The sequence below is a fragment of the Gopherus evgoodei genome, chromosome 4 (assembly GCF_007399415.2).
Source record: "Gopherus evgoodei ecotype Sinaloan lineage chromosome 4, rGopEvg1_v1.p, whole genome shotgun sequence".
Lineage (NCBI taxonomy): Eukaryota > Metazoa > Chordata > Testudines > Testudinidae > Gopherus > Gopherus evgoodei.
The window spans coordinates 135,891,569-135,903,792 of record NC_044325.1 but is presented as its reverse complement, the minus strand read 5'-3'; the positions used below and the strand labels follow the sequence as shown (position 1 = coordinate 135,903,792).

General features: G+C 44.2%; 1 protein-coding gene across 1 annotated transcript; it reads right to left on the bottom strand.

Annotated features, from left to right (window-relative positions):
• Window positions 1–2,213: 2,213 nt before the first annotated feature.
• On the bottom strand, window positions 2,214–11,960 carry PROK1 (prokineticin 1). Its single transcript, XM_030562677.1, has 3 exons — window positions 11,889–11,960; window positions 8,545–8,670; window positions 2,214–2,333 (listed from the first exon to the last, which is right to left on the bottom strand). Exons 1-3 carry the CDS (start codon window positions 11,958–11,960, stop codon window positions 2,214–2,216), a joined length of 318 nt encoding a protein of 105 aa, XP_030418537.1.
• Window positions 11,961–12,224: the final 264 nt, after the last annotated feature.

Genomic DNA, 12,224 nt, shown 5'->3' with positions numbered 1-12,224 from the left:
ATGATGGAATATCTGAAGCTTAGGCAGATGCTGAGTAGGGCGTGAATAACTATACCTTTCCTTTACATAGTACATACTTGCCCTAAGGACAGATTAAAACCTACCGAAGTCAATGGAGATATGCAACTGACCTGAATGGACTTTGGTTCAAGCTCCTCGTGAACAAATGCTAGACTTAACTGAATCGTTACGATAAAGGCTTGTATCAGGGTGAGCACCTAAAGGGAAATTGAACTGTTCAATAATTAAAGGGACACAGTATAAAAAAAACATGGGTTGGATTGATTTTAAACTTGTGTCAATGGTGGATTCTCTGTAACTTGGAGTCTTTAAACCATGATTTGAGGACGTCAGTAATTCAGCCAGAGGTTAGGGGGTCGGTTACAGGAGCGGGTGAGTGACGTTCTGTGACCTGCGATGTGCAGGAGGTCGGACTAGATTATCGTGATGGTCCAGTCTGGCCTTAAAGTCTGTCTTTCCACTCTTACGTGTGTTGAGTAGTTACTGATTCCACAAACAATCCCATTAAAAACAAATAGGACTGCTTGTGGAGTATGCTGCTCCACAACATGTGTGGATGCTAGCATCTGGTCCTCTGCTTAAAAAAACCTAACTGTTAATAATTGCAGCTTGGATTAACAGCAGTAGTAATAACAGCTGTGCAGAGGATGGAAATTCTGTTTTGTGCAGAATTTTGAGACTTCAACATTTAGCCTTGTTCTAAATTGGAATAAAAACCCACCATTTTGAAATTCTCTGCAAATGACACATTCATTTCAGGTTGGTTTAAACAATACATTATGGCAATTGTTTAATTTTGACTCTTGTCATTTCATTTTATTATATTTTAATATAATACAAGTCACTGCCAAACAAAAAAAAAACGTTTTATTCTGAAAATGTCAATCCCATTTTGATGGTGCTTTTTCCCCCAGTTCCCTTCTAAAAGGAAATTCCAGTGCAAACAACCAAGTTTTGCAAAGTTTCTCTGACCAGCTGAGACTTTCAAAAATGGAAATGGAAAAAAGAATTTACACTATTTAGTTTGCAATGTTGTAGTAGCTGTGTGGGTCCCACGATATATGAGACGCATGCAGGAGTGAGGTAATAGCTTTCATTGGACCAACTTCTGTTTGGTTACAGAGACCAGTTTTTGAGCTCCACAGAGCTGGTCTTCAGTTTAGCATTTCACTGTGGTTGGTGAATGAAATTATGCTAGTTAATTTCACCTGCTGTTTTTTTTCTGTTTCAGTTCCTATTCCCTTGTACTAGCCTGATTGTAAAGCCTGTACTTGCTCTGATCAGTACTTGCTCTCAGAGTAGATGCACTGAATACAACAGGACTGCATGGAGCAGCTGTTGTTGGTGCGCAAGGATGTGGGGTTTGGCTGCACAGGCCAAGTTCATCTTCCATTTGCAAGATGGAGCTCTGGTGTAGACTGCACGGAGCAGATCAGACTGTGGATGCCATAAGCTGCAGCCTGCCTCTGCCTCCAGTCTTATATTAGTTTTATTCAAGCATCTCATAACTGTTCAGTATGAGCTCAATGCCTTAATGAGAATAACGACACAGGTTATTTGTGTGAGAAATCACATAAGCAGATGAGTGAGGGTTACACAATTTGCCCTAGTCTTTTAATCTTCAAAACCTTTCTAGTAAACCCCCTTTGTTCCGCTATATAAAATAAATGTTGGGTCTGATGTATTGTTGACAGTATCCTTTTTGTTACATGCAAAATGGCATTTTCAGAAGGTTGGGGGAGATTTTCAAAGGGCAGTTAGGCACTCAACTCATTGAAAGTCAATGGGAGTTAAGCAAATACACACAGGCTAGTGAACAAAGCACTGGACTTGGACTCAGGAGACCAAGGTGCTATTCCCGGCTCTGCCACTGGTCTGCTGAGTGACCATGGGTAATTCACTTTGCCTACTTGTGCCTCAGTTTTCCCCATCTATAAAATGGAGATAATGATGCTAACCTCTTTAGTAATGTGCTTTGAGATCTACTGATGGCAATGCTTAATGTTATTTGTGCCTTTGAAAATCTCCCTCTGCCCATATTTTTTATCTTTACACTCACAGTGTAGAATAGATGGTGGTGTTGAAGAGAAATAATAATAAAAAAAAAAAGAGGCAGCAGGTGATGCTCATTTCTGAGAGTAGTGCTGCCCAGTTCTCCAGCTGAGAAGGGCTCTGAAGTGCTCTCCTGTTTGCTAAAAGTCTATGTTCTTGAAGTCTACTGAACACCGGAATCGGCCATCAATGAACCTGGAGCATATAAAGTTTGGCAAACACGGGCAAGTGTGGTGTTGGCGTTTTCCAAGGAAAGGGACCTTGAGAAGAAAATGGAAGAGACAAAAGACATTGCAAAAAATGTCAGAACTTCAACTACAGAGCAATGCTAGGAAAATCCTTGGCTGAGTGAAACAGACTTCTCCCTATCTTCCTGTAGTGGTTTCATGTTCAGTGACAATGAGCCAAATCCTGAAGTTCTTTACTCTGGCCCCAATCCAGCAAAGCACTTAAGCTAATGGATAACTTTGGCCATGTGAGTAATCCCCACTGGCTTCAATAGGACTGATCAGATGCAGTATTGTCAATGCCAAGTGTTCAAAACTCAGGAACTTGGCTGGACAAATCACAAGCCTTTTTAAAAAAGGATTGCCTTATTTAATTAGCCTCCTAGTTTGAGTTTTTAGGGGGCACCTGGTCTTGTTTAACCAGCTTTTCTTTACAACCATGGGGGTTAGCAATTGCTTCTTTTTAAAATGAAAGCTGAGGTTCTCACATAATGGCATGACTCCAAGAGCTGGGGCCTTGGGTAAAAACACCCGCTGCTACCCAACTGAAAAGAAAATGGTCAGAGTTGGCAACCCTGCAAATCAAAGCCTAATCGTCCTTGCTGACAATGGGGTTGCAGGACTGGGTGCTTGATCTTGACTTGGGTATCCTCATTAAGCTCATTTGGACCAAAGCCATCTGAGGCTCTCAACTCCAAAACTCCTTACAGTCATGAGTGAATTTAGCTTGGCAACTCCTGGGAGTAGGGTGACCAGATGTCCGGTTTTGGACCGGAACACCCAGTCAAAAAGGGATCCTGGTGGCTCCGGTCAGCAATGCTGACTGGGCTGTTGACTGTCTGGTTGGCAGCGCCACACTGCCATGTAGCAGGGCTGGCAGGCTCCCTGCTAGCTGCCACACCACACAGCTCCCAGGTTGGGAAGCAGTCGCCACGTCGGGCTCCTAGCCTTAGGAGTGGCCGGGGGGGTGCATGTGCTGCCCCACCCACAGGCGCAACTCCCATTGGCTGGGTCAGGGCAGGTGAGGAACTAGCATGAGTGTGACTCATGAGTGCTCAGCAGGCAGCCGTTGAGGGGTCATAGGGTGTCTTGACTGTACAGGTGGAGAAATACAGTTCCCCTTTGGATCCTCCCTTAAAACATTCTAGTTTCACAGCCCTGCCTGCATGATCCCCTGCCCAGCCCTTCCATGCTGTCTGCTGCTTGGGCTGTCCTCTCACATGTATCGGTGTTAGGCTGTCCCCCCTTAGGGATGGGGGCCTGGTCACTGTACGTGTTCTGAACAGAGCTCCCCTTGCTCTGTAGACAAGTGTGACGTTATTGATATAAACTGGGACCATATAGAACATGGTTTGCAACCAAGGTCCTGTAGTGGCACCAAATCTTATGTAAAGGGGGTCATATAAAGTGTCTAAGACCAGGTTATAGGTTGCTGGTTATGATTATGCTGTCTGTATGTCTGTATCATTTTGTAGTTGAAGTTATGAGTATTGGTTGTATACTGTTTGTATTTCAAATTTGTGCTGTATTTCTGGGAAAAATCCCAGACGAATTGGTGTTAGCTCTGCCTAGCCTGCCTGATGGCCCATTAAGGACCATCAGCTACACAATTGACCCATTGAGAGGAGGCAGATAAGCCTTGTAACTCAGCAGGGTGTGCAGAAACTTGCCCATGTGACTGCAGACTCCATTTTGCTGTAATTTTCCACAGTAAGAACAAGGAAGTGTTCTTACACCTGGAAGAGCCTATATAAGGCTGATGCCTCATCTCCATCTTGTCTTCAATCCTGCTTCTTACCTCTGGAGGGACTTTGCAACAAGCTGATGCTCTACACAAGGGACTGATGACCCATCCCAGCTGGGGATGTACTCCAGAGACTTGATTTGAACCTGAAGTTTACTCCATCACTGCTACCAGCCTGAACTAAGAACCTTGCTATTACTGTATGGAATTGATTCCATTTAACCAATTCTAGCTCTCATCTATATCTTTTACCCTTTATGAATAAACCTTTAGATTTTAGATTCTAAAGGATTGGCAACAGCGTGATTTGTGGGTAAGATTTGATGTGTATATTGACCTGGATCTGGGGCTTGATTCTTTGGGATCGAGAGAACCTTTTTCTTTCATTGGGGTGTTGGTTTCCATAACCATTCTTCCCCAGGATTTGTGGGACTGGTGATGATACTGGGAGACTGGAGTGTCTAAGGAAATTGCTTGTGTGACTTGTGGTTAGCCAGTGGGTTGAAACGAAGTCATTTTTGTCTGGCTGGTTTGGTTTGCCTTAGAGGTGGAAAAACCCCAGCCTAGGGCTGTGACTGCCCTGTTTGAGCAATTGATCCTGAATTGGCACTCTCAGTGGGTCCTGCCAGAACCGCATTGTCACAGTAAGTAGAGCCCCATTCAGTGCCTTGCAGTACGTTGCACGGCGAGTCGTGAGCCAAGCTGGGAACAGAACCCAAGGGCCCTGCATCCAGCCACTGCTTTCACTATTGGATAATACTGCCTCTTTCCCCTGAATCTAGGAACCAGCATTTTCACACTGGGGTGTGTAAAGTTAGGCCTTTAAAGTGGGGGTGAGGGGGCTAAGGCACCCAATTCCCCTTGAAAGTCACTTTGGCTTCTTTGACCATCCCAGTGGGCAGTGACATAGGAACAGCTTGACTTCCAGAGATGCTGGGGTCTGCAGGAGGCCCCCCCCCACCTGTTTCTCATTCTGTTCTACTTCACTTTTCATAGATTTAGAGATTCCAAGGCCAGACGGGACCTCTGTGATCCTCTAGTCTGATCTGCTGCATCTCCCAGGCTAGAGAACCACCCCATAATAATTCCTAGAACAGATCTAGTAGGAAAACATCCATCAAGATTTAAAAATGGTCAGTGATGGAGCATCCACTGTGACTCCTGGTAAATTGTTTCAGTGGTTAATGACCTCCCCTGTTATAAATGTACATCTTCTTCCCAGCTTTAATTTGTCTAGCTTCAACTTCCTCCCTGTTACAGGGACGGGAGAGCCAGACCCTCCGCTGGTGTGAGAAGTTCCATTGAAGTCAGCCATGCTGCCTGCATTTGGACCCGCCCGCCAGGGCCGGCTCCAGGCCCCAGCGCACCAAGCGTGTGCTTGGGGCGGCATTCTGCAGGGGACGCTCTGCCGGTTGCCAGGAGGGTGGCAGGCGGCTCCGGTGGACCTCCCTCAGGTGTGCCTGCAGATGCTCCACTGAAGCCGCGGGACCAGCGGACCCTCCGCAGCCACCCCTGCGGGAGGTCCACCGGAGCCGCAGGACCGGCGAGCAGCAAAGCGCCCCCCGCGACGTGCCGCCATGCTTGGGGCAGCGAAATGGCTAGAGCCGGCCCTGCCGCCCCCAATGAGTACACATCATTCCCAAGAGTTAACTGAACTGTGACGCGCAGTGCTCCTGATTCTCCTCTCCCCTTTCCAGGTGCAAGGCCACTGGAGCCGGTCCTGACTGACATGCGTGAGAGCAAGATCAGGCCTTGTGAAGTGTAGTGGGAGGAGAAGTTTGGAGTAAGTAGTCCTGTTATGTGGATGTTTGTGACTGGGGACTAATTGCACCAGATTTCTGGGGGAGAAGGGAATACTGATTAATTTTCTCCTTACCTCTAGACACTAGAAAATCCATAGGGGCATAGGCCTGGAAGGGACCTGCTGGGTTATGAGATCCTGTCCCTGCTATCACAGGCAACCCTGTCAGAATCCCATTCATATACTTACCAAACTCCACCTTCAAATCAGTTGGGTTGTTTGAGCGTCCCCTCCCCACTTTTTTTTTACTGGGAGGCTGTTCCAGAACCTCTGTCCTCTGATTAGAAACCTGCTTCTAATTTCCAGCCTCAGTTTATTTCTGGCCGGTATATCCTCAGTTGTTCTTGTACCAGCGCTGTCCATTAGCTTCAACAGTTGTTCTCCCTCCTTGATGTTCACCCCTTGATGTATTTAGGGATTCCTGGGAACCCCTTGACTGTCTGTAATATATAATCCCAGGCAAGCTCTCTGCTTTCCCCAGGTGGTTCAAATTTGTTTATAAACCTACACCTGCCACTCGAACTGCTGTGTCATTGCTCCATCTCCTGGTGGATACAACGCACGCTAGAGATTAGTGGCTGGGCCCCATGTAAGTTAACTGGGTTTTGCTGCTGCTTTTTTTGTGGGGAGGGTTGGGATTTCACCCCTGGGTTCTATTCCCAACTCCACCAGTGGCTGTGTGACTCTAGGCATCACAGTGTTGTAGCTGTGTCAGTCCTAGGACATCGGAGAAACGAGATGGGTGAGCTAATATCTCTTATTGGTAAGAGATCTGCTTTTGAGCCACAGTTGCTCAAGCTTGTCTCTCTCTCTTCCCCCCACCCTAGAAACTGGTCCAATAAAAGATATCACCTTGCCCATCTCCTCTCTCTGATCCTGGGCTAATCACTTAGGGCTAGATGTTCAAAAGAACATGGCATCTGTTTGGGCGGTAATAAACAGACAGATTTCTGCAACAGCTTGGCACGCTGGCCCCAGCTGTGCTCTTGGCAATGCTGGCCTGGAGCCTCTGGTTATGCAGTCATTACAGGTGTAGTCTCATTGAATAAAGGTTGCAGAATCTAGACCATTCTGCCTCAGTTTCCCCTAGCTTTAACATGGGGATAATGCTTCCCTCAGAAGGAAACTTATACAGCACGTGGAGGGCCTCAATAATGAAAGGGGCTGAGCAGGGCAAATTATTGGGATAAACTATCCCTTGGCTATCAGCAGCAATCATTTAGCTGTTTTTGCTGAGATTCAACATTAGAACAGCCAGGGTGGAAAGGGCCTGGATTCCCCAATGTCTTCAACTTCCTCCTTCGCCTCTCCTCCATTGGTCCTTCTCATCCCCCATCCTCTCTCCCTCCTTCCTGGTATTAAATGGAGAGGTGAGGAGCTGATAGATGTTTATCTCCTCACTTTTCAAAACAGTCCCTTATGAAATTTAAGCCTCAAAAATTTATCTTTATTTCCCCTTCACAGCGATTTTAATAAAGTCTGATCCCTTTTGAATCTTCCCAATCTCCTGCAGGCTGATCCCGGGCAGAGAGCCCTGCATTATTTACTGAGTCTCCCTCCACAAGATCAATATCTGAGGAGTTATTAGCAGAGTCCCTCAAAGGCCTTAGCAACTGGTGTAAGTACTCCCACTTTGTGGTAATCCTAGGGCTTTTGTGCTGCGTGCTGGACAAAGCCACCGAGTTTTGAAGGTTCACAGATGTTATCCTGGCTTCTGGTTTGCTTTGTTGAGTCTTTAGAATTCAATCTCAAGTGACAAAAGCACCTTTCTTTAAATAAACTGAATGCACAGAATGAGCCCCCTGGAGCCACGTGCACCGCACTAGTTGAGCTGTTAAACAGGCTTGTACAGCTCTGGCCATAGGTCAACTGTGACCTGTAGAAGCTGTGACAGGTTGATGTTAGTAGAGTGCTGTTTGAGGATCTAGCTGAAAGCGCAGGTTGTCAAGGTAGGGGAAGCCCGGGAGCTGAGTGTCAGGACTCCTGGATTCTCTTTTCAGCTCTGCATGTTTGGGTAAGTCTCTGTGTGCTGATGCAAATATGGGCAAACTGAGGCACATATTAGTTACCACAGGCCATGCAGGGATTCTCAGTTTGAGAGCAGAGCCCAGGGTGCTTGGGTCCCAGACCAGTGCCTGCCCCACTGGCATATACATCCACAGATGGGTGGCATTGTGCATCCTGATCCCTGAAAGTCCTTCAGACTAGAATGGTATATGAAACTGTAAAAATTACAAGCTGCACCTTTAAATCCTAAGGGCTTTCCTAGTTTTGCTAGTAGGCTAGGGGACTTTGTAGGGACATCTGTAATTGGAGTCCCTCTGCAGAAAGCCAGTCTAGAGTAAGCTATGATGAGTTGTGCCTCTGTTTTAACGAGCAGCCTGTTTTCTCTCTCTCTGTTTTTGGGCTCTTCTGTGTTTATCAAGAAATAAGGTAATGTTACATTGCAACCTTCCTGCAAGAGAATTCTCTGTATGCCATGAACATACCTTACAGTATCTGGTTAGCTGGGTTATAGTGCAGCCTAGACTAATGCGATGTGCCATTTAAAAAAAAACAAACAAAAAACTAGCTTTGAACTCATCCCTCCCAGAGAAGAGTAGATCTAGAAAATATAGATGCAGCAGTATTGAAAAAGATCAGCCCCTGGGCCATTGCTTAGACTAGGCTGTGAAAGGGTTAAGGCTGCTGGGCCATACCTTGTGACTGAATGGGTGGCATTCATCCCCTTCCTGTCCGAGTGGAGTGCACATCCTGAGCCCTCGAAGCCACAGACTGATTGCACAGCATGTCCCAGCTCCACACTGCAGATCTCTCTCACACGCCTAATGGGGAGGCAAAACAAACACCAATTAGGCAGAGGTGCGTTCAGATAGGCTTTAGCATGTGCCAGGGAAAATTCCTGTTCCAGGAGGATCGGTAAATAAGTCAAGCTGAGCTGGGCTGGCAAGTGCTTCAAAGACCGGCATCAATTCTTAATTGGAACAAGAGACACTTTAAAAGCCACACATCTCAGGTTAAGTTGATGAGGGCTTGTGATGAGCAACAATCCAATTCTGTCTAGAACGGCTTTACATGAGCTCTTCTGATGCGTTCAGGGCTCAGATGCCAACAGAAACGAAAGGTATTTGTGCTCCTGAGGCTGACAACTATGAAATACAAGGTGAGCTAGGGAAGCCAGCCATGCTGAGTTCAAGGCAGCCCAGCAATAAACCAATGGCTTCATAATAAAATAGTCACTTATTTGTTTGCATTATAGTCAGTCAGGGATCAGGATCCTGGCAGAAATCAGTGTTGCTCCCATTGAAATTAACAGCCATGCTGATTTACACCGGCTGAGGATCTGGCCCCAGATCTTTCATTCTCCAGAATCTAGGAGCCAAAAACTGAATGCTGGGAACAGGTAACATGTAACCAAAGATCATGGTTCTAGGCCCAAATATTCTAGGAAATGCTGAGAGCTAAAGGAAGTTCTTTTCTTTTGACAATCTGTACCGATTTTAACTTTGGAAAGTAGGGATCCAATTAGGCATTTGAAAAGTGCCCCTACCTGGCATTCTTATTTCCCATATCCAAAATCTCCAAGCTACTGTACAGTGCAGAGTGACGAAATGCTCCACTTACACTAGTTTGAGACATTTGGCTAATATCAAGCAAGCTGACACCAATCAATGGGAGACTGGGCTGAGAAAGGGCCACAGGTTTTAGCTTCTCAGATGCTAAAATTGCACATATGGCTAGAATCTGATCCCGTCCCTTACACAGTCTTGTGATTCTACTGGGCCTTTATTTCACAACTGATCCTACTGAAATCAGTGGGAGTTTTTTGCTGCTTTTGAGAATCTTTACTGTTTACTTGGTGGTGGAGTGTCATAATTCTAGGGCTATTTTTAAATTTTTTTTAGTATTCCATTTAACAATGGATGAAATGAAGTGAAAAAGGCCTTTGTTCTGTGTGCTTTATCAGACTAAGGATAGCCATTAGACTTTAAAAGGAAGAATATTGGAGTTCACAATGGAAACCAGTGGGATAGGATTGCAATCTCTTCTGGAGTATTTATGTGTGTGTGCATTGAGAGACAAACAGACGAGCAACTATAAAAGTTTCAATTTTTAAAACAAACTAGATTTGATCAAAAAAAGCAGCAAAGAATCCTGTGGCACCTTATAGACTAACAGACGTTTTGGAGCATGAGCTTTCGTGGGTGAATACCCACTTCCTCAGATGCATGTTTTGATTTGATCAGTAAGGTGTGTTAAAAAAAAAAAAAACAAAAAAACAACCTTTTAGAAGGAGAGCCTGATGATGATCCTATTTAAGTCAATGGTAAAACTCCCAGCTGTGGGACCAGGATAGGGCTCAAATTGCACAGAAAGGCAGGTGTGAATTTATTTTTGGGGGGTGGGAGGGAGGAAACAAATTGTACATTTCTCTTTTTAAATGAAGTTCTCTTCTTTAAACAATTTCTTGGCCATAAGAAGTCTCCACTACAAATTTATTTGCAGTGAGAAGAAAGGGATAGTTTAGGATTTACTTTCTGTCATGAGAAAGTGAATCCACTTTTTCGTATTTTAATCCTTTTCCGAATTCATGTCTCTGAAATGGAAAACAAGGGAAGCCAGGAGTGTGAAATGTAAAGAAACATAAGGGGCTGTGGAGTAATGCTCAGGAATCTCACTATTGCTCTGTGCTTGGACTTCAGCCTGGCCCCTCCAACAACTCAGAGTTCACTGTAACCCAAGAGCAGTTTAATATCATGCTCTCACATAAGTAGAATTTATACACCTCCAATGCAAATGAACACTAGTTAAATACATCACTTGGACTTTTTGCCTCTCTCCTTTTCTCTTTAAATTTGGATCTTTTTTTCCTCTTGAGATAAACTCTTAATTCTTTGGATATAAATTAATGAGACTTATGTTAATTGGGATGCTAGGGCAGATAGGCTACATTGACTTCAGTGGAGTTAGCACAGCTTATGCCAGCTGAAGATCAGGACCTCTTTCTGAAGGTGCTGTGTTCCTATCACTTCTAGTGAAGTCAGTGACCATCTGAATGCTCAGTACCTCCTGAGATCAAAGCTCCCAAAACACTCATGGGCCCGTGACTGTTAACACATCCTGACCTTTGTGTTGAGTTTGTTAGAACGTGATATTTTTCTCAGCTTGAAAACTTAACATTTCTCCCCTCCCCTCTTTGACTCAAATACCAGTTTATGGCATGCTAGTGTTATGAACTGTTCCCCAGCCTGATTTTTATCTGCAGACATTTCTCTCTCTCTGGATTCATAGCTGATAGAGTATAAAAGATGATCAGTAAGAATTTTTAGTGTTTAGTCTAACTCATTAAAAAGTACTGGATCCTTGTATCATTCAGCTAGCTGTGTCTCATTCCAGAGAGAATTTAATTAGATATGAGTGATCACAGCTCAAAAAAAAAACATGTATAATTAAAACCATTATTTGTGTTACTAATAAACCAAACATATGTAAAAATCATAACACATTTTTCCCTATTTATTTGATATCTTTAATTTTTTTTCTATAACTTCCTGCTCAAATGCAGGGGTGGGGGAATCAAGTCTGTTTCACTTTTTGTTTATAGTCCGTGTCACTTTCAGATTCACTGAGCAGCAAGTGCTGGTGAAGGAATGTTTGATTTAGTTCAAACTAAGAGTTTCCATCAGAAACAGAAAATTAAAACCACACAAGCATTTCTCTTGGGTTTAGGATTGCTTATTTTTTATCACTGATCTGTTGGGACCAAAATTTGAGCTAATACACACACAATGATATATTATAATTAATATAAAGACTGCTTATATCTTCAAGCATCAGTATATATTTTTGCTGTTCGTATTCTTATTTGAGCTTTCAGGAGGAAATTCTTTTCTGAATTACAGAAAATAAATATTTTCACTATTAAAGATGCGATTATCTTCTCCGATCTTAGGGTATCTCGTACCACCCACATCTCAGAAGGAATACAAGATCTCAGACATGTTCAGATGTCACATTAGATAGGCAAGAAAGTCAGACTTACCCCAGTGATGACTGCACATTTGTAAAAAGTTATTAAAAGGAAGAAGCACAAGATTTGGATGACCGTTTTCATGGTAACTAGGAAAATAAGGAAACTCTTCTCTCTCTGGTGTGCCAGAATAACCGTGCGGTGTCTGAAGTCCTTGTCCCCTTTCTCCTCGCTCTCCTTCTGATGAGATCTGAGAGCACCCTCCTTCGCCTGGCTCTGTATATAATATCTCAGCCCCTTCAATCTCCTTCACTGATGTGATGTTTTTTTCTGATGATCTCAGAATAGGCAGATGACACCCAACTCTGCTGATAGGGGGATGGTGGAGGTGGGGGCAGAATTAATAAA